The 23,778-nt window shown below is 38.0% G+C and overlaps 1 protein-coding gene across 1 annotated transcript in view; it reads left to right on the plus strand.

Annotated features, from left to right (window-relative positions):
- Window positions 1-23,778, plus strand: part of Adamts19 (ADAM metallopeptidase with thrombospondin type 1 motif 19) — a 201,636-nt gene that overhangs the window by 85,493 nt on the left and 92,365 nt on the right. The window contains exons 8-10 of the mRNA XM_036205317.1: window positions 9,688-9,793; window positions 21,291-21,431; window positions 23,015-23,165. Of these exons, the coding sequence (XP_036061210.1) occupies window positions 9,688-9,793; window positions 21,291-21,431; window positions 23,015-23,165 (398 nt within the window). The remainder of the gene's footprint in view (window positions 1-9,687; window positions 9,794-21,290; window positions 21,432-23,014; window positions 23,166-23,778) is intronic.

A 23,778-nucleotide genomic window follows, 5' to 3' on the forward strand; every position in this document is an offset into this window, starting at 1 on the left:
CAGAGATTTGGAAATGAAAGTAGGTGAACTCTACAGACCAGTGTACCTGTTTAGTACTCCAAAATATGGTGTGCTCAGAATGGTTCAAGATGAGAACTATTAAAAATAGTAACTTATTACCCAGAGTGGAAGACAAGGCAGTTCCAGGGCTACTTTAACTGATTGCCATTGACCCCAGAGAAGTGGATTGTTTAAGCAAGGGGCATATGGAGGAAGAGGTGCTGTTGAGAGGTGTCTTCAGCAGCAGGATGAGCAGGAAGGGTGAGCTCTGGGGTGGGAAGAGAACAAAAATATGGAAGCTTCACCACGGGAGTAAGGAATTTATGATTTTAAATATGATCAATACATACCCTCATTGAAGTAATCATTGATATTTTGGGGAGTGGGGAGTTTGAGCTCTGTAGAAACTTGCTAGAAAGAGAATGTTCCAGACATAGGATTACCCAGGTGAGGCGGGACTAAGGAGGAAAACGTGCTTGCCATATTTAGGAAATAACCAACTTTAGCCAGTGTAGATGGATAGAAAGAATGAATCATTCGAGGAATTTTAGGTTTTATGTGTCACCTTTTGGCAACATTGATAAGTAAGTGGCTTTAGCTGCTCCTGTCACAGAAGTCCTCTAAAGTGTCTGGATGCTACTTCTATCTCTGCCATTCAGCCACATCTCGTTACCTGTGTGTAGGACAGTAGCCTGTTGCAAGATTTAAACAGCTCTTTTTAATTCTCTGCCTGTTCCTCTGTACCCACTTTATCCTCTTGGTTTTTGTCACACTGAGTGTTAGATGAGGTCACAGTTTCCTAGAAGGTCTTGATTCATATTGCTATGTGGAATCATCTGGATACTGAAGGGGTAGGTTATTATTTCATTCTTCTTTCTCTGGCTTTGTTTGTCCACATTTTCCTGACATTCTAATCATGTCCTTCTTTTCTCCAACTCTCTAACCATGTGTTCCATTTAGACACTGGCTATTGCCATATTCATGGTTGCCAGGGATCTCCACTGCATGTCTTGTCACTATGTGAGCACTACAGGGCAATCCAAGGCCAACCCTTTCCCAGATACATTTTTGATGTGTTCAGTAAACAGCAGTAGATAGTCTGTCCTCCCAAGGCCCAGATAGAACGAGGCTGGAAGATGGCTGCTTGAGGTGACAGCTGCCTGGCCTAACACAGTTCAGTTGCAGGAAGGTCAGTAACACTTTTCAGCTTGTAGCCAGGTACTGGGTTTCATGTCCAACATAAAGGCTTGATCTTGTCTCCATCTCAAAAGTGGGAAGTGTCTTTATCTGGCCTGCTTTGCATTGAAAGAGGAATCTTCTCAAGGTGTCTTTTTGTTTTGTTATTCTAGAAACAGACCCTATGCCCTTTCCTATGATTTCCTTAGCTTTGGTGAAGGTAGTTCAGTGCATGATTGGCCTTTAAGTGTGGTGTGTCCATGGGGGAAATGACTTACAGTGAATTTTGCTCAGCCACCCCTTGGCGCACCTCTTGCATCTATATAATCGCATAATTATCTTTCTCCCCTATGGATTATCTCTATTGTTTCTTTTACTTTTGGCTTGTATGAATGTTGCATGTATTTCTATGCTTATATTTAAGATGTTATTACTTTTGTGCATGATATAAGTTCTTTTTTAATTATGTAGTCTTGGTGTTCTGGACTTGTCTATGTCTGTTAGAAAGGGAAGTTTCCTTGATGAGAGAAAAGGATTATACTAATCTGTGTGTTTAAGGACAAATGTTTGGATTGTTTTTAGGGATTGGGCTAGTTTTGTAAAATAGTGGTTCTCCTCCAAGGTGCGTAACTTCGCTAGCTCTGAGCAGTTGGCTAGATAGTATCAGGCATGGTTTTCCCTTTGTTGAGTGTGTCTTAAGTTGAACACCCCTACATGTAAGCCTCAGGTAACATTGTGGAAGATGGGGCAGAAGGATTGTAGGAGCATATGATGAGGGAGTCTGATGTGAGATTGGGTCGGAATGTCAATGTCAGAAGCTATACCTATAAATTCTCACCAGTCTGACTGCATGAACATGAACTGAACAAGAATGACACCAATAGAGAGGCCAGGGTGGATGGGGAGAGCCCTCAAGGCCTCAACCTTACACAAAATACCGCAGGTGACTAAGGAATTCTGAAAGTGGGAGAAATAGTCTTTTCCAGGGAAGAGTACACCAATTAGTTACCCAGTACCACATGATTACCCTGAAAACATACATACAAGTAACCTTGTACAGACTGAGTATGTTGTATTTAGGAATATATATGTATATACATACATAGATACATACATACACACACACATATATGTATATGCATATACATATATATGAAACATTAATGAAAAAGAGGCCATGAATTTAAGAAAAAATAGAGGATATATGGAAGAGTTTGGAGTTAGGACAGGGAAGAGAGAAATGCTGAAATTATATTATGATCTCAAAAATGAAAAAAATATAGTCTAGTCTTATAATTTTAGTTTCAACTCAGAGTAGTCCTTGTTTTTAATAAATTTTATTGGAAATATCTGTATTTATTGTTGTCTTGTCTTCCTCACTGTTTTATTATTTAAAACAAATCTAATATTTGTATGGCATTTTCCTCTGGACTTGCTGTGCATGGCTCTGATGTTATCTTGTGATTATTTACTATTATATTTAACCTTTTTGTTGGTCCCTTGATATTGCTAAATCATTTGAACAGCTCTACTCCATTTATCACTCCATAGCCTAATAAGATTACATTTATTTTAGTTCTCTTTATTTTAAATGTTAAAATCTTAAACATTCATGCCTTCAACCATTGTCTTTTGTACTATTCTCTGTCTGTTTTCTATAACTGTAACATAAATGACAGAGCCTGGGTAATGGTTCTGGGGATCAGAGATTCTGACTTCTAATAGGGCTTTCTCTCTGGGTCATAATGTGGTAGACAGCAAGTGATCAAGGAGGACACCAGGGAGATCAGGCTGAACATGCTTCCATCAGGACCTAGTCACACAGTAACCAACTCACTTTCACACTAACAGTGTTAGCATTCATGAATGGTGAGTACTGTGACCTAAGAGCCTCTTAAAGGTCCCACTTCTTATTGCCACCAGGATAGTCACTGAAGTTTAACAGGAATCTTGGAAAGGATCATGTTTGCAATGCCATATGGAGATGTCTGTTTCTTCCTGCATTCCCCTGTTTCAGTCTAAAATTATTTAAATTGCTATCTTCAAACTTGGGGGTTAATCATATTATTTTATGTACTTTTTATAACTATATAATATATATTAGGCTAGGATATTATAGCTGCCTATAATAAACATTTGTGTATATACTTGAACAACTTTCATCACATGTCAGTACAAATTCTTAGTCTTAAAAGCAATTTATTATACTAATATTTTTATATGGAGTATCATAAAATCATCTGTTTATCAAATTAGACAAAAAGATATATTTTAAATTTGATGGTCATTTGAAGATGGGTCTTGTGTTTTGTTTTTTTTTTTTAAAAAACATAGTTCTTTATTGACTCTTTGGAAATTTCACATCATGCATCCTAATCCCACTCACCTTCCAGGACCTCCATATCTCTCAGCTACTCCTGTCTTTCCAACCCATCTTCCTTCATCCTAGTGGCATTGGGAGCTGTGGTGTGCCACGCAGTAGACCGTTTTGTCCAATCAGCCCCACCTGCAAAATGTTCATTGTAATGAGTAATTGGTCTGGTTCAAGGCTTCTCTGGTTTCTGGTGCCAACCCAAGGCCCAGGATGTGGATCTGGGTGGTAGTTGAGCTGGTCAGTCCAAACCATTGGGATTAGCCCCTGGCATCCACATTGCCTTTGATGGTATCAGGAACTACGGACATTAACACAGACCTTGGCTGCTGCAAGGCCACTGATCCAGACATGGTGCTCAGCGGCATCCCTGGACCAGAGAGCACCATGGCTCCAGTGGCAGCACAGACCTTGGATACCAACATGGCCACAGGATGAGGCCTAGGGATCATTTTTTTTTTTAAATCATTATGTTCAAATATCTTTTGTTTTTATCATTTTATTTATTTATTTTTTTACTGGGTTTTGTGTTTTGGCCCAGTGGACCATTTCTTTGCTTGGTTTTAATTTTATCTTGAAGCCCTATTTGGCGGATTTCATTTCCCCTCTTTATGCTTGCTGAGATGATTAAGTCATATTTCCTGGACTGAGTAAACATTTTCAGACCCATTATATTATATTCAGTGTACTTTTTACATTCTATTACATTTTACATTCTATTCGAAGCTTCACACTTACATTCACAGTAACCTGGGTTTCATTTCTCTACCAGAGTCTTTTCTAACATTCTCACTTTTGTTCAATCCACGCGACTTGGCTGATTTTCAATAACGGCAAGATTTTTGAAGTAATTTTCATGGACGTTTAAAAACAAAAAGCAGCATCAATTCCAATTTTTCTAATTTGATTGTGGATCTCAGGTCCTCATCCATAGAATCTACACCCCCATCCATATTGAAGCCGTGTGTGATAATAAATCCTCTCACTTGATGTTACACAGTGTAGTGTGAACGAAAGTGGCCCCCAAAGGGAATGGCACTAGGGGGTGTGGCCTTGTTGGAGTAGGTGTGGCCTTGTTGGAGTAGGTGTGGCCTTGTTGGAGTAGGTGTGGCCTTGTTGGAGTAGGTGTGGTCTTGTTGGAGTAGGTGTGGCCTTGTTGGAGTAGGTGTGGTCTTGTTGATGAGAGTGTGGTACTATGGAGGTGGGCTTTGAGGTCTCATATACACTCAAGCCATGCCCAGTGAGACAAACCATTTCCTATTGCATGTGAGTCAAGATGTAGGAATCTCAGCTACTTCTCCAGCACCTCCTCTGCCTTCATGTCATCACATCACACCATGATGAAAATGGACTAAACCTCTGAAAGTTTAAGCCACCCTAATTAAATGTTTTTTCCCTTTATAATAGTTGTTGTGGCCACGATGTCTCTTCACAGCAATAGAAACCCTAAATACGGTATACAGGTTGTAACCACTTCCAATTTTCACCAAGTCTTCAACTTTGAAAATTTGAGAACATTTTTTTTTTTACCTGAGAATTCCCTTTTAAGCTTTGTTAAACATTCAACTTTTTTTTTTTCACAAGAGGAGTTCCAGACAAGCCACGTGTTAAAATACAAACAATACTTTAGCATCTACATAGTGTTGCACCTTGTTTTATGAAGGGAGTTACTACACTTTTTTATTATGTTCTTTTTGATGTTGGAAGTCATTTTTTCCTTAGTACTTATAGAAACTGCACTGTTGATGATGCTGTAAATTGCTTTAAGAGATTCTGAAATTGCTGCCTAGTGGGGACAGCTTCCAGCAGCACAGGGCTCAAAGGGAAACCCACAGAGTCAGCACTTTCTAGACTTTTCTATCTGAGGATGTTAGGGAAAAAGACGATTACACTCTCCCGATGGTTTCCTTCTTTATCCTCTATTTTTCATACTGTATATTTACTTCTACAGCTTGTTTACCACAACAAAATCTTTCAGGCAATATGAAAATTGCAATGTGGTTACCTTCTATTTTTCAAGTGAGTGATTATAATGAATACAGGTAAAAGCATGTTTGTTTGTTTGTTTTTTTGTCCCTTACATGATTAAAAAAAGAAGTCACCCCAGTAGCTCACATACATTTACATCTAAGTAATTTTTTACAGATAAACAGACCATGAGCAAGCAGAAAGTGTTTTTTTCTCAACCTACTCTTTTGTTGGCAGGCTGCATACTTCGGTTACAAAGAAAGAATCAATCACTTTTTTTTTTATCTTGGAAGGTAATCTTATAAGGAGTCTTAAAGGAATCACAAACCTAAACGTTTATATGTAAAAACCATCAGTCACTTGTACTTTAAATCTTTAGGGTGCATACCCACTCATCAATAGTTTCTTATATAAGGAGATTGAGGGCAGGAATGAGTACAATGAATTAATCATCACCTTTGATCATCAACCATCCCTAGCAAGAAAGTACATCAGCTAGTAACAATTGGGCTACTTTGTATTTTTTACCTTAGCTATGTGTCCTTGTGAATTTAGATTGTTTTCTGTTTTTTTTTTAATCTCAGAGCCTTTATCAAAGCATCTGATCTAACCTGAAGTTATTTTAAAGGTTTGTTTCAGATAATAATGCACACCAAAAGTTTTGATTGCATCTTTCAGCATTAAAATTAAAGGAATTTGAGCCAGCCTAGGTCCTGGGACTCAATTGTTTTTCTTAATCATTAACTTGAGCTAATGTACTTCCTTAGGTGAAACTTGTAGGCCCTAGCTGCACACCATTTCCTTGAATTTATTTTTATTTATCAAAAGCTGACTTTATTCTTTTTTTTTTTTTTTTTTTGGTTTTTCGAGACAGGGTTTCTCTGTGTAGCTTTGCGCCTTTCCTGGAACTTGCTTTGGAGACCAGGCTGGCCTCAAACTCACAGAGATCTGCCTGGCTCTGCCTCTCGAGTGTTGGGATCAAAGGCGTGCGCCACCACCGCCCGGCCATGGCCATTATTCTTATTAGGCAGTACAACTTGGGGAGGAATCATCTTCACAGTGATCCACAGGTAAAAATGCCCCATAGAACAGGATATTTCCATGATGTAAATACACTACATTGAAGGCAATAAGGATCTCCTCACACCCATTCACACCATGCCAGATAGCAGAGAAAGATAACAGGAGCAAACATGTAAAGGCACAGCAGAAGAAAAAGACATTCTGGAGTCAGTATTCCCATGGCCTTGTCTATCTGAGATTAACCCATCAGGGAGTTGCTTCGTGGTGAACTGACACCTTGATCCTCAATTGCCACCTGCTGCTCCTCTGACACAGTTTACCGGCATCTTATAATGACATTGCTATCACATTCATAACTTGTATAATTGTACTTTTACAACCCTAGAATTCTGTCTTTTGTTTGTTTGTTTGTTTGTTAAATAACCTAGCACTAAGCCAATTAGTAGGACAGATTACTATATTTATAAGAATGTTAAAGGTTGATGAAATCATTTCAGTATCTGGGCATTCTTATCCTACTCTCTCAGGCTTTTTTTTTATTATTGAGTATGAGACATATATTTTCATTCTTCAAAGTTATCCTTTTATTTAATGCTTAAAGGATACCACGATTTATTAATCTTTGCTTCAGGGAATTTCACTTTTAATCCTTTTAAGCACAGTCCATATTCAATCAATTGTTGTAGAGACAGGCTGCCAGAACACACATTTCTAGAACCATCTACTCTCATGAGCATCTCTCTGCCCCTCCCCATGTTCACTTGTTTGCCCTGGTGATATCTGCCCTTTCCTGTTGTTTTCTACTTCTCACCTCCTTTGTGATGCCAGCAGCTGGTTTCCTTTTTATAATGCCTGTCTGTTTTTTCCCTCTTTAGTGGATCCTTTTTTTTTTTTTTAATTTTCCTATTTCTAATATCTTACCTACTTGTACATATCTTAGTGTCTCTATTTTAAAATGGGTGTTTGTGTGACTCACATTATTAAAAGTATGCTCAACATATTTGGATTCTCATGCTCATTATAGATAACAATTTTGACTACAATAAACCTCAAGAAATATATCTCTCACGGGTAAATAATGTATAGATACAAGCTATAGGATAAATAACTTACCTACAGCTCTCCCGAAACCTTGTGCTAGGAAAGCCAGAACTTCAAATTCAAGGTGGTCCAGCTGGTCATAAAAGCAACAGTTCCGGAGGAGGAACACTTAGTTCTATTTGTGTTTATCTCTCTGGTCAGATACGAGCTCTAATTTCATCCAGAGTCTTTGGTAAATGCATCCTGCAACGCTTCAGAAGTCTCCCATGGACTTCCTTAGGTATATCTTTGCAAATTTATTTCTTTTTTTCAGAAGAAAGATTCTCCTGCATCCTGGTACATAACTTACTTTGTTTAGATGAGAAACTAGAAGGCTGTTTTTGTTTGCTTTACATTTCAAGGATTCTTTACATTAACGGTGCTTTGAAATGTGTCAGTATTGTGTCTATCTTTAATAACAGCTGTGATAAATCCTTCCCCTACTAACCTCAGACCTCATTATAATGGGAAACATATGGGCTCTTGAAGAGAACACAGAAGTGTGGCCTTTGAAACAAAGTAATACAATTCCTTTAAATGGTAACAAGCGTTCTCTGCAACATGCAAGGCAAAGGCATCCCCTTGATCTGCCAAACTAGGGTCAATGAATTTCAAACTTACCAAGTACTTGTGGCCCTTTCTGACTTTACACATCAGTAGAATAGGATCAGAAGGCCATTTTCAATTGTTTAAACCACAGCTGGGTCTATGAGAAGTTGCAAGGACTAATCAAATTTATAAAGGGTGGATATGAGCAGGCGAGCACAAGTGCCAGCAGAGTCCAGAAGAGGGGGTGTCTTCTTTGTGAGCAGGAGCTACCATTACCTTCTCAGTCCTCTGCAAGTACAGCAAACACTGCTAACTACTGAGATATCTCCACCTTTCATTATGGATGAATCTGTTTTTCCTACTACTCTATCCTGTTCTTCACATCTTCAGGCTCCTTGTCTTGCTTCTTTGCTCACACAGAGTCCTACCCATCTTTCCATTCTTTCTCACTCAGTTTACAGCCAATACATGTTCTGTATTCTTTCTCCACAACTGATCACCGGAACAGAAGCCCAAATGAATCCTGTATGCTTCAGTTACTAGGTCGCCTGTCCCTCAGCTGGACACATTGGTGCTGTTCCAGTACATGCTCTCCAACTTCCACTGAACCCATTTTTTTCTTACTCTCATTTATATTAGCTGGCCCTCCCTACTTCTTAATTAACTCACTTGCATATTTTTTCAATGGATTTTTTTTCAGCCTTTTGTTCTTTTTCAGAGACACTACTTCTCATTCATCCAGGACACCTGCATCAGACAGCAGTGCCTCCTTATCCTTCAGTGTGCAAGAATTTCAGAAAGCTGTTTCCTTAAGATCATAATTTGCATCTACTTAAAAAAGTATCCTCTAGCAATTTTCACACAACTGGGAATTTAAGAGTTATTCCATTTAAAGCTAGGATGGAAAATAAGGAGCTCAGTGTGAACACAAATCTCCTTATGACATTTGAAATCTTGGGCAGTTTATGAAGACTAGAAAAATACCAAACATAAAGAGGGGCATGCGAAGAAGGCTCAGTTAAGTTATGTCTATGAATACATGAAGATCTGAGTTCAGATCCCATGCACACATGTAAAAAGCTAGGAGAGGCAGTGTGCATCGATAACATCTGTGCTAACTAGGGATATGGAAATACATAGATCCCTGGAGCTCGTTAACCATGCAGCCTAGCTCAACCAATGAGCCCCAGGTTTGGTGAGAGATCCTAACTCAAAAATGAAGGTAGAAAGCAATGGAAAAAGACATCTGACATTATCCTCTGTCGTTCATACTCGTGCGCATGCACTCGCATGTACACATCTCTGCCATACACAGACCAAAAAAAAAAAAAAAGGAGTAAAAACAAATAACAATTCTAATATTTGAAGAAAATATGCTATTCTAAGAATACAGGACACAAAATATAAAAATGATTAACGTGACTAGATTTTCTTTGTTCTGATCCGTGTGATGTGTTGATTTTTTTTTTTTTTTTTCAGTTTAAAGTTGACATGTGATTAATAATGCTGATGTCTTTTAGGGATAGCTTACTTGAATGGAATGTGTAGTGAAGAGAGAAAGTGTATTATTGCTGAAGACAATGGTCTGAACCTTGCATTTACAATTGCTCATGAAATGGGTCACAAGTAAGTAAAAGTCATCACCATGTTTTACATTCGGCACATAGATTAATAATGTGAGTTATTGGGATCCATGTATGTCTTTGATTATTTTCGTTGGAGTCCATGTTCTTTAAAACTTTGGAGAACTCAGTGTAAGAAGTAGAGGGAACTAATACAGAGCAGATCTTGCAATCTGTAACCATTTCTGACACTTTGAATAAAACCCCCTTATGCTGTTGCATTCTTCATCAAGACAGGACATCAAGGAAGTGCACATTTCCAAATAAGTATTGCGATACCTGTGAAACTACAAAGCAACATGTGTTTTCAGCAACATTCAAGAAAAATCACACCAGACAAGTGGAAATACTTCCGAATAACAGAGTCTGCCTGTGGCTATCAGCATAGACTAAATGTATTAATCTGCATGGTTTAAACAAACAATGAAAGGAGACATGCCATTACCATGCAGTTAACACTAACTTGATCCTGGGCATTACTTGTCAAATCTGAGCACCTTCCACAGACTGGCTCATTTAGTACATTACACAGGAGGATGAGTACAGCCATAGTTTTTTTTCTTCGTTTCTATTATATTGAAAATAGATTTTTTTCTATATAATATATTCTGATGATGGTTTCCCTTCCACCAACTCCTCTGCATCTCCCTTCCCATCCAAATTCATTCAGTTTCTTTCTCATTCATTAAAAAGCTAATATTTATCTAAATAATAATAAAATTTAAAAAACAGTAAAATAAAAAAGATAAGATAAAACAAAAACAAACAAAATGATTCACGACGAGCAAGAACAGAAGAAAAAGAGCCACAGAAAAAGTGTAAGGAGCATGTATAGACATGGAGACATGTGTTCATACCCACAGAAATCCCATGGAAACCAAACACCAGAAACCATAATATATACACACAAAACCTAGAAGGAAAATTTTCAAAAGACCTTGATAAAGCATCATGAGATGAAGAACCCACAAACATGCCATTCCGTTTGTTTTGTGTTGGCCCTGGACTGCTGGGCACTGGGCCTGAAGCTGTAATTCTACCAGTGTCGTTAATTCCAATGTCCATCAGTAAACAGCACTTCCACATTTTTAAGAACTCAGAGGAATAATCTTGTGACGGAGTGCTGTTGCACTCCCATATTATATCAAAAAAAGTCATCAAAAATTTATTTACCCCCTCAAAGTTATAAAAATGCCATTTATTGGAGTAGGGTTTTGATAATTAGCCATTGAATTCGAGTCATACTCTTCTGGACTTCTACATTAAGTTACCTGTTATCCTTGAACCCAAGCTTTCCTTCAGTCAATTGGGCATAATACTTTTGTGATTGGGTTATTTTAAGGTTAAAATTACATAAAAACTCTTCATGTGTTTTCAGGAAGTTTATTGTAGTAGACTTGGCATAGATTGGCACCAGACTGAATTACAAATGTAAGCTTTGAAGTTTGCTGGTCATATTAGCAGTAGAAATGTGGTCAAGTCTTAACAACAAAAAAATAATCTTTAAGAAAGCCTTGTTCATCAACGTATTTTTATCTTTACTTCAGTATCTGATGTTTATTGTTATTATTTATTAATCTGTTAGTAAATTAATGGATCAAAAACTATAGTATAAGCAGACAGCATTGTAATAGAACAAGACAGAGCCATAAAGCAGAATGAAAGGGTATTGTGGATTAATAGAAACAAGACCTACTCAGAAAAGATGATTATTACATTTTCTCTCATATGTGATTCAAAATTATGTACTGCATGTTTTATGAGATGAAGTCATAAGAGAAATAGGGGAGGAGATTGACAGGAAGAAACAAAGGTTAGGAGAGGGTTGGGGCTGAATATGTCAGATCACGTGATATACTGGAAGGAAACTGTCTTTATGAAACCAATTACTATGTACATTGAATATTTGCCAACATTTTTGAATAAACAAGGACATTAAAACTGAGGAAACTGTCATCTCTTAAGATTTTTAAAGCAGGACCTTTACCTGTGGTAATAACTGATGATAGTGATAGATAAAAGGTCAACCTCTAGGAATCTACTGGTCCTGAAAAGATTCAAAATTAATTTTTTATACTTAATAGACCCTATTGCTCTGAAATTAGTGATCAGTACAGGTCAATTTACTGTTAGTGTTGTGTTGCCTAGCATTCTCTACAGGAAGTGTGCCATGTGTCTCCCTCTGCCACTAACACCTTGGCCAATGTCCCTCCTTCCTCAACTGAATGAGTAAAAGGGACAGATTTTTAGACATGCATTCCTTCATTCATAGTTCCACAGTTAGGAGAAACTTCATATTTTTGCTTTTCTTCTCTTTTTAGAATGGGTACTACTATAATTCTCTACCTGATGAAAAAGCAGTAGATATCCATTTGGTAAGAAATTGATTATTTCAAAGGAAAAAAAAAAAAAAAACGTTAAATGGCATTTATTTAAATGGCAGGTTTAAACACATTCTGGGCAGCAATAGTGTACAGATGTTCATCAATATTCACCAGAAATAAAAGGTAGTTCTAATTATGTCTAACATACTCTGTATTTTAAGGACACAGATGTTAAAGGTCACTAGAAATATGGGCCTGAAGATCCTATATTTATTGAATAGTCCTTTGTAGATAATGAAAGGTTAAAATCTGAGTTGAAACAGAAATGAAGATTTGCAAAGGAAAGCATTTTACTAGAGTGTAATGACACATGTTAGGCTAGAATTAACTGTTCCAGGCAAAATTAAATTGAAGTCAGTTGACAGATGGTTTGAATAATGGTATAAAGAGTAGGTTTTAGCTAGTGTATCATTAGTTCTCAGAACTTTGTGTAAATAAAATCATCCAGAAAATGTACTAAAGTGAAGTTTCTTAACCCCTATCCATCAATGTTTCCTTTCGGTTGATGGTAGTCAGACCAGGGAATATACAGTCAAGTGGACCGCAGGTCAATGTACATGCCCTGTCACTCTGTTGCAAGCCATCCATTCATCACACTTTCAGGATCTCTTCTTGTTGAGAAAAATGAAAAGATTTTACTTGGGAGCCTGGGGACTTGGTGGTGCACAGGTGGATAGGATCAGCCCTTGTCATTGTTGATGGCGCTAGTGGCAGCAGAGGGGAGACAGGAAGGAAGTGTTTAAGGTAAAAACCTCAGGACCTGTCCTAAGGAAGCAAGAATTCCCCAGCTTCCATGGGTAGCAAACTTAGCGATGCTACAACTTGGTCTCGATCATATCTCTGATGCCATCTCCAACAGTACCAGGGCGTGGTTTGAGCTTATCAAGTGTGAGCAACACCTGTAGGGCAGGCTTATGAAATGTGGGGAAAGTTTAAGGAAACCTCTTGTCCTCTTGTGCCTGTGTCTGTCTGCCTCTCTCTCTCTCTCTCTCTTTCTCTCTCTCTGTTTATTTTTATTTTTTTACATTTGGACTGGAGATACAACCACCTTCATACATGTCAGGAACATTTTAGCACACATCTAATTTGTTGCCTTGTCTTACACATATTTTAGAAATGCTAATGGGAATAATTTTTTCATGGATTTTTTGCAAATTAAAATGAGCTAAGTGATTAAAAACTAAAAATAAATAGAAGATTTAAAACTATCTCTTATAATGCCTAATAACTATTTTTTCCATGAGGACACAGCATTGCAATTACATAATATCAGATAGATTGATGGAATCAAGTGCCATTTTTATGGAAACCAATTTACTTCTAGTTAGACATGATAATCACTTGTTTCTTTTTATTAATTTTTAAGCATAATATACAGCTTCTAGAGAAAATATTATATCATGAAACATATTAACACCCACCAGAAGTTCACCTTTAAATTTTTTTGAGAATTTCATACATGAAAATTGCAATTGCCTTATTTCCTCCCTTCCCCCTCCAATTCTTTCCATGGCCCCTTCTCAAGACCATGACCTCTTCTTTAATTATTATTGTTGTGTTGAGCCTATTTAGTGTTACTTATGTGTATGTGTTTAAGCTGACCGCTTGGGATTGGATGATCTGGAGGTTCATCCTTGAAGGGAACTGTCTTTCTCTCAGCAGTCACTGACTTTCTGTAGCTCTTTACCTAGGGATGGGCTGTGTGAGATTTTCCCCATCTAAATTGCCATTTCAACTGATGCTCTTATGAGGATCTTGTTCAGGCATTGTTGAGGTATTGTTGAGATTTCATGGGTGCAGCTTCCTTGTCAAGTCTAGAAGACACTATCTCACAGCAGGTCTTCTGGTCCTTGGCTCTCAACAATCTTCCCTCCCCTCTTCCATGCTGTTCCCTGAACCTTAGGTCTAGGGGATATACCTATACCTAAGACATATCAGCTGTAGATATACCACTTGAGTCTAAACACCATGAAGTCACTTCTCTGTGTTTGGACATTGAGTATGAATGAACATACTCTGCTGCAAGAGCTTTTATGACAAGGCATGAGAGCTGCATATCTATGTGTGTCTAAGTGCTGAAAATACAGTTAGGATTTTTATTGGCTTAGAAAAATATTGTAGTAGCATGTTCTTCTCTAGGGTCTGCTACCTCTCCTGAAAGCGGTAGCTGGTTAAGTTTCCAGTACCAGGCATGAATTCTCTCCTATTTAGTGTGCCTTAAGTTCAATTACACAACTGTTTGTTACCACCAAGATATAAGTGCCACTATTACACTCTTGGGGATACCTTACCATGCTGGTCATATTGGGGTTATCAGGCCTTACAGCTCAGTATGATTCTTGGTTGCTTTTTTTTTCTCTTGACAACTTTCAATAATACCTTCAGATACTGAGAATTATTTCGTGTGAAGGAGTCGTCCAGGTCAGTTTCTGCTCTGTTCCTTCAAGTATATGGTGTCTTCTGCAACAGGGTCTATCTTCACGATCTGAGAGGCAACCAAGTACAATTGCAGAGCAGTAACTGACCTGGAAGACTATTATTTTGGAGTCTGCTGGATTCCCCTGACCAGCAACTGGAAGGGAGGCTTCCGTGCCTCAAACCAGGGATGCTGTAGTCTGTGGCTTTGTGGGGAACCATTATTACACTATATGGCCTAACTCCATTCAATATTTATATAAATAATATAATATATAACATCAATAACAATAGTATATAAGAATATATTATTATATATAATAGTATTTTAGGAAGATTAAAAATGATATATTTTCCTATTGCTTGTTAAAACATCTTCAGTGCTGTTTTGTCTCTCCCTCCTCCCTCTACCTCTGTGTTAGAGAAAAACTCTTCTCTTTTAAAATATTACTGTTTACAAATCAAATCCTTTCCAAATTACTCCCAAAATGGGAGTGAGTGCATGTGTTATCCAACTCTTCCAACATCAGAAGGGACCATCTTCAAGATCCAGACCAGTCTCCAGCTTTCTGCAAGATATCACAAAAACTTCCTGGCAGGGACTTTTAAACAAGTTGAGAAGTTTTATAAGATAAAAATATTTTTCAGTTGACTTGACAACCATGTACAATGTTAGCAGAGAGTTTATTTGCCCAAGGCTTTTTGTCAAAATGAATTTAAACTGAGATTATTAAAATGTAGTTCAGTTTCACAGCATGAGGAGAGGTGTTACTAATGTGTTACTTTGAAACAGTTTTCCATGCAGGGTACGCTATGTGGTTACAGAGATGTGTATATATGGAGAGATGTGTTTCTTCTAAAACAGGGGAGGCAGAAAAAAATACCCCCAGAGCACAAATCATCTGCTAAAATGGAGTTTGGTACAGCAAAGGAAGCCCTGGAGTGGGGTGGTCCAGAAGTCTGTGTGGTTGAACATTGGACTAAGAGGATATGCACCTAAGTCACATGTCCTGCCGTGACCTCAGAGCTTCCCCATCTGTAAGATAGAGGCCATTCTAATGGGAACACTATGGGGCTATTATGAAGGTTAAATGATATCATTGCAAATGACTAATATGTTGACCGGCACAGATAAAGATTAACAATTGTTTTATTTCAAAGATGTACAGTCAAGACTTAGCAATGTTTCCTGATGACTCCAGATGTGCTTCAAAATAACCATATCCCAATTTTTTTTGATAATCTGTTCTGATGTGAATCATACAGGAAATGTTAATGATCAATAAATAATGATTCCATCATCATCTCTTTCCATGGCTAAAGCTAAGTTCTAATGTGATTATCAGATTCCCAGAGGGAAAACCGTCATCAGAATAAGAGGCTGCCCTCTTCCTCAACTGGAAAATCACATCACTCCTTTGGAAATGGACAAATTGTTAAGTCTTGGAAGTTAAATCTCCCAAATGGATACATTACTTAAGAAGTTTTATTGTTGTTTTTGTAAAATGCCAACATTTGTGCATAAGTCTAGAGACTGCTTCAGTAGGATGGAAGAATTGATCGTATTCCACATGATCAGTCAGTGACTGTTAACTAAAGTGGTGTCCAATGAGCATGCTCTAGTCAGTACTCACCAGGGAGATGAGGCAGTGATACTTCCAGGGACTACATCAGAAGCAAGCAGTTAGGGGTACCATCAGGCATCCCAACTATTCTGTGAGATTATGCCAACTTTACAGGTGCTTTTTTTTATTATTTAAAAATGTCTTCATAAGACCACAGGAATAGGCAGAGTGCTGGAGAGGTCCTCTTAAATGCACAATGATGCATCCTCTGTAGACTGCTGGCAATGGTCAAGAGAAAGCCTGATCTGACCTAGTCTGGTGATCAGATGGCCAAACACCCTACCAGTCCAGCTGGAACTCTCATCCAATAACTGATGGAAGTGGATGCAGAGATCCTTGCCCAGGCCCCAGGTGGAACTTCAGGCGTCCAATTGTTGAGAAAGAGGAGGGACTGTAAGAGTGTGAATTGTTGAGACCAAGATTGGAAAAAGCACAGGGACAAATAGCCAAACGAATGGAAGCACATGAATTATGAACTAACGGCTGTGGAGCCCCCAGCTGGAACAGGCCCCCTGTATAAGTGAGACAATTGAATAGCTTGAACTATTTGGGAGGCACCCAGGCTGTGGGACCTGGACCTGTCCTTAGTGCATGAGCTGGCTGTTTGGAACCTTGGGCTTACACAGGGACACTTCGCTCAGTCTGGAAGGAGGGGACTGGACCTGCCTGTACTGAATCCACCAGGTTTGAATGAATCCCCAGGGGAGTCTTGGCCCTGGAGGAGATGGGAATAGAGGGGAGGGGGTGGGGGAAGGTGAGGGTAGGAGCGGGAGGGGGGAGGACAGGGGAACCCATGGCTGATGTGTAAAATTAAAACACAAATATAGTAATAAATAAATAAATAAATAAATAAATAAATAAATGTCTTCAGAATTATATTTTAGTCATGTTTTCCCTTCGTACAACTCCTCTCAGATCCTCCCCACGTCCCTACCCTCCCAATTTGTTTAAATTTAATAACTAAGCAAAGTAATTCTTGCTCTGATAATTTTTTTGATGAGCCTTAAACCCACATTTTAAGCAAATAATACAAACATAGCACATCACCTGGATCTGTTTGTATTGTGGTGGTATTGTATTCCCCAAAATAATGTGCACTCTAATAAATTTTATCTGGAGTCAGAGAACAGACAGCCACTAGATACGGAGGCTAGAAAATGGTGGCACTCATGCCTTTAATCCTAGCATTCCAGAGGCAGAAATCCATCTGTTCAAGGATACAGCCAAGCATGTTGAATCACGCCTATAATCGAAGAAAGTGAGCCTTTAATCCCAGGGAGTGATGGCAGAAAGAGAAAGATATATAAGGTGTGAAGACCAGAAACTAGAAGCATTTGGCTGGTTAAGCATTCAGGCTTTTGAGCAGCACAGTTCAGCTGAGAGCCATTGGGATGAGGACATAGAAGCTTCCAGTCTGAGGAAACAGGATCAGCTGAGGAATTGGCAAGGTGAGATAGCTGTGGCTTGTTCTGTGTCTCTGATCTTCCAGCATTCACCCCAATACGTGGCTCCAGGTTTGTTTTCATTAATAACAACTTTTAAGATTCCTGCTACAGTGTATCTTTGGTCAAAAGAGACTAATGCAATAAAACTTCGCTTATTAACTACCTCACTATAAAGCAGCCTCTATAGGGTCACTTTATAAACCATTTTCAATAGCACTATACAGTCTTTACAACAAGGAGTAGGTAGGAGAGGGTCTTTAATGTTCACAGTTCCTTTGTTGCTATTTTTCAATTTGCTCTTTCCTTATAAATGGGGTAAGATAGAGAAAAGTCATACCAATGCCCATATCTTCAGTCTTTCTCTGTCAGTGGAGCTGTTTCATATACATCCTATACAATGTCTTACTTTTTCTGATGGTCATCAAACTTTGAAAGCATTTTCTCTTCCTATATTTTATGTCAGTCATGCCATTAATATGTGTTGATACAGACCTGATTCAAAGGCATTCATTGAAAAATGGAAATATTATTCACTAGTGGGTGATTTCCAGTTCTGAAATTATTTACAAAATTTATTTTGTATTCAGATCAAAGCCAGATGAAATAGAATATTGCACCATCATGCCATTGTTGGAAACTTTGCGTATATTAAACAAACCTTTATATGTCTGCTTTTTCAATATTAGCCTTTATTCAGGAGTGATTACATTCAAATCCTTAGTTTGAGAATTTATTGGACTTTATAAGAATTGTCTTCTTAAGGAGAAGAGATTCTATTTGAGCTGTGTAGAGTATGAGTTCTAGAAAGGTCCTTGTGCTCAAAAATTTTGAAAATAACTACAATTAAAAAAAAAAAAAAAAGCTAGGTGGTGGTGGCACATGCCTGTAATCCCAGCACTCGGGAGGCAGAGGCAGGTGGATCTCTGTGAGTTTGAGACCAGCCTGGTCTACAGAGCTAGTCCAGGACAGGCTCCAAAGCTACAGAGAAACCTTGTCTTGAAAAAAATAAAAAAACAAAACAAAACAAAACAAAACAAACAAACAACAACAACAACAACAACAAAAACAGCTGGACGGTGCTGGTGCACGCCTTTAATCCCAGCACTCAGGAGGTAGAGCCAGGCAGATCTCTGTGTGTTCAAGGCTAGCCTGAACTACCAAGTGAGTTACAGGAAAGGCGCAAAGCTACACAGAGAAACCCTGTCTCAAAAAACAAAAAAAAAAAAAACAAAACAAACAAACAAAAAAAGCTGGGCAGTGGTGGCTCATTCCTTTAATCCCAGCACTCAAGAGGCAGAACAAGGTGGATCTCTGTGAGTTTGAGGCCAGCCTGGTCTACAGAGTGAGATCCAGGACAGGCACCAAAAGACTACATAGAGAAACCCTGTCTCGAAAAACCAAAAAAAAAAAAAAAAAAAAAAAGTATAATATAACTTAGAGAATATTGAATATTAGTCTTCACAAAATCCTATGGTAAGATAAGGCAATATACAAATAGACAAGCTAGAGGCTAGTAAAAATCTGCAGATGCTTTGAATATTAAGTACAATCTGTGTGGGCAAAAAAGCCTGGAGAAAGACAACGTGGAGGTGAAGGGTAAGGGATGGACTACACAATGTCTAGTGTGTGATGGCTGATTGCAGCCTTATAAACCACCTGCCATTTCCTTTATTCTTTCCAACTGTAGACAAATCTTCAATAGCTAACTATGTAATTATTCGTAAAACATAGGGTTATTTACAAGGTGTTAAATTTTATGTTCATTTTGACAGGGATTTTTATGTTCACTATGGTTTGCTTATTCAGTAATTTCTCAGCGTAGAAACTGCTTTCCCATCTCATATTTTAGGAGTAAGATCTGTGGGGTACGCAATTATTATGGACACTACCTGTCCCTATGTTCTTTGGGGTCAGACCTGTGGGACACATAGTTATTATGGACACTACCTGTTCCCATGTTATTAAGGGAAAGGTCTGTGGAGTACATAGTTGCTGTGGACACTTAGTCTACATATTATTAGGGAGAGACCTGAGGATCAACAATTACTTTGAATGTTGACTGTCCATCACCATGTTCTTAGAGGGAAGGCCTGTGGAGTACATGTTGGTGTGGAAGGTCTCTTCCCATGTTCATGGGGACATAACCCGTGGAACACATACTGTAAAAGTTCACTATCCTCGTGTTCTTAGGAGTGACTCCTGTGGATCACATGGTTACTATGGAAGCTCTCAGTTCCCATGCTATAGTGGAGAGTCTTGTGAATAATTAGTTATTGTTGTCACTGTCTTCTTTCTTCTTTCTTTCCTTCCTTCCTTCCTTCCTTCCTTCCTTCCTTCCTTCCTCCTCCTCTTCTTCTTGTGTTGTTTTGGTGTTAGCTTGTTTATTTTGAGGCAAGGTTCTCATAAAAAGTGTTTAGTGTCATGTTTACAATAAAAATATTTTATATTAAGACAGAAAAGATGAAAGGGCCTCGCATGGCATGTGTATTGAGCATAGGAAGTGCTAAATAATAGTGAATTACAAGAAAGTAAGAAGCATAATTGAGAAATTCCAAGGTTTTTTCATAAATGAAATGGCAAAAGATGAAGGGCCTAGGTCTCCATTGGGCCATCTGGAAATTGTTATAGGAGGAGATTAGAAGGCATTTTCATGCTAAAGTCAGCTTTTCTTATAGGTCCATTTCACAGACATAAAGTAGAAGTAAATGGAGGGAGAATGTCAGTAAAACCTACTGGGCTAAGACCCAGGAAGGCTGTCTCCATTGTCTAGTGGAAGTGTTTTGTGATCTCTGTTTGGTGGCAATAGGAACAGAGAGGAGATAACAGTTCCGAGAAACATTGTGGGACTATACTGGATAAGAGTTTCTCCAACCACGTTGATTGTTTGGGAGTAGGAGGACCAAGCGTTGGTGTGACGATAATTTGGAATTCAGTAGCTAGCTAAACCATAACAAACCACTATATGAAAAAGAGGACAGGTATAAGTAAAAGTTTTAAAGATAAAAACTGCGGTTATGTTCAGCTGAAGATGGTTCTAATGTTTGTATTTGGAGATAAGCCAAATTTTCAGAGTAGAATCTCTACTTAAATCAACAGATTTATGATTCAATAGAAAAGATGATGATGGCCAAGACTTTTTGCAAGAGATATTTTCATTATTTGAGGTGTGTGGGAGAACATGGAATTGTGAAGCAGATGAAGAAAACATTCCAAGAAGTTAGTAGTTCAATTTGATTTCATTTGGCTAAGAGGCACTTCATGTTTTAAAAGAACAAATTACTTAAGACAAAGATAAGAATGCAATAAGGTTGAATGAAAATTTGCTACTTTTTATTCATATAAACAATGCAAAAGTATATGTACAGCTCAGTTTCTTATATGTACCTAAGCATGCATCATTTAAGATATTTGGGGAAATGTTCTTAATCAAATTGCATCATTTATTTTAAACATGGATGATACAATTTAAAAAATAAATGAAACTTCAAATCCAATCTTATTTTTGAACTAATTTCTTAAAAACAAAATTTCCCATTAGATGTTTTGACTGGAATACCACTGTAGTAATAATAGATATAAAAATACCACTTGTTTAATATGGATACTTTTCTTTCAATTATATTCTAAATCAGCATGGGCATCAATCATGACAACGACCACCCATCATGTGCAGATGGTCTTCATATCATGTCTGGTGAATGGATCAAAGGACAAAATCTTGGTGATGTTTCATGGTCCAGGTGTAGCAAGGAAGACTTGGAAAAATTTCTCAGGTACTACTGTCATTAATTACTTTTTTGTTGTGAATATTTCTGAGTTCCTGCTGACAGCCAACCAGTAAAGTTGTTGTGACAAATTGGAAAGGCCACCACACAGTAGAAACAGAGAGTTTGATTCTGCCTGGCTCTTTCCTTGATTTGGTAGATGAACTAGAACACATAGTTTAACTTACCTGCTTTTCAGTTCTCATATTTCTCAGATTAAATGGTGGGCAAGATGATTTGAAGGGTCAAAAATTGCTATAATGGTGGAAATTTGTCACCAAATGTAGTTGCCTCTTCAGTGTTAGAAGTGATAGGATCATTGGGCATCACACAACACCCCTGTTAGCACTTGGAATTCCTTAAACATGTGGTGCTCCACCTTCCTAATGTTGCGACCCTTCCCATATGTGAAGGGGTGTGTGGTCATCCTCTGGGTCATGAGCAATCTACTGCTAAACCCCCAAAGGAGAGTAGCTTTCCCTCTCTCAGGAACATCAGCTGTCAATAGTTCCTCTGAGAGTAGGTCTTCTGGGGCTCCTCCCCTATCCATATTGGAATTATATCTGTCTTGATCCAGTGGATCTTATCCACATAAACCCTGCAGTTGCGAGTTGATGCATACAACAGTTAAATCATGACCAAACTCAACACTTGACAGTTCTGACTCACACCGATTACTGACTCTTACTTCCATTTGAATGAAGCTGTCCAAAACTGGTATCATGTGATGTCGATAAGGTGATGGATGCCCATCCACATCCGAGTAATCAGAATTTCTTAAATTTGGCACTTGGACTCTGCTTCAACTACTCTCGGGGAATTAGGGGAATTAGGAAGAAGGTAGTGGATGGATGGATATACATTGTGTGAAAGTATAAAACTTTCAAAGAATAAAATCCTTATTTAAAATATAATGTTTTCTGTATACCTGTATTTCTATTCTAAAATTTGTTCAGTGGAGTCTGTACCTGCTCTTTGTCATGACAGCTAAGGATGTCATTGAGAGCATTAATACCTTGAAAATACCATCAGCCATTGCATCAGTATACTGCAGTATACCCTGTTTAGCTTGTTCTGGAAGAACTTGCAGGATTTGTATTGCTGTCTTCACACATCAGGATTATGATCAAATTAAATGTCCTATCAAAAATAGAAGCTGCATCACAATGTCAAGTACAGGCATAGCCTGACTGCTAATATTCATTAGAAAATTATTTCTTTAAATCCCCAAATAAGACTGATATGATGCTTTGGGCAAGTTATTCTCAGAGGATGAGCTTATATTTCTTACAAATACATAAAATCATGTAACATCACAGCAGATTTAGACCAGCTGAAATGATTCCTCTGGACATTGTTTACAACCAAAATATTCTGTTAACTTGAATAGTATTGTTATTATTAGGATTACCTTAGCTTGTTATAAATGAAGTGTTCTCATATGCAGAATTCTTTTCAAAGTATTCAACGGCAGAGCTACTAAGTAGGAATTTAAATTTATTATGAAGCTCTTCTTCTTCTTCTTACTACTGAATAATCATAACGACTTTTTTGATGAAATTCAAATTTTTAATGGATCTGCATTTTGACAGGTCAAAGGCCAGTAACTGCTTGCTACAGACAAATCCACAGAGTCTCAGTTCTGTGCTGGTCCCCTCAAAACTGCCAGGGATGGCGTACACTGCAGATGAACAGTGCCAGATTCTCTTTGGGCCTTTGGCTTCCTTTTGTCAAGAGATGCAGGTAAGAGGCAAGGGCAGCTATCCTTGATCACTCACATTGATTGTTTAGAATCACTCATTGGTGGAGGAGATGACTTTATTTTAGTATGTGTTGATCCAAATCATGCCAGTCCTCAAAAGAAATTTCTGAGAAAATAAAATGTATTTGAGCAATTTCTCCCAACTCTATACTGACCACCTGCGGGCCACAGGACACTCGCCTGCCTTCCTGACCTGCTTCTGACCCAACCCACTTCAAGTAGGGACCATAGACTTGTACCACTCATTCTGAAGTTCCTGCTATTTTCTCTGGACTTTGGAAGTGAAAGCAATAAGGCATGGATAGTTAATAAGTCAATTAAAAAAAAAAAAGTCAGAGAGGAAAGAAGTCACACAGCTATTTTTATTGGGCTAGAATAATGCTTCCATTTTAAATTTTAAGCTTTTGTAATTGTTAACTGGGTAAAATACAAGAAAATGCTGTATAGATTGTTGTGGTACAAAAGTCATCCATTCTTAAACATAAAGTGTTCAAAATCATTTCTTAGAAAAATAAAATTTTTGGAGGGGGGGTCTTTAAACGGAATGGTCATTGTCCCCAGTAAAATCTTCTACTTATTAATTTTCCATTTGCT

Source organism: Onychomys torridus, chromosome 13 (assembly GCF_903995425.1).
Source record: "Onychomys torridus chromosome 13, mOncTor1.1, whole genome shotgun sequence".
Classification (NCBI taxonomy): domain Eukaryota; kingdom Metazoa; phylum Chordata; class Mammalia; order Rodentia; family Cricetidae; genus Onychomys; species Onychomys torridus.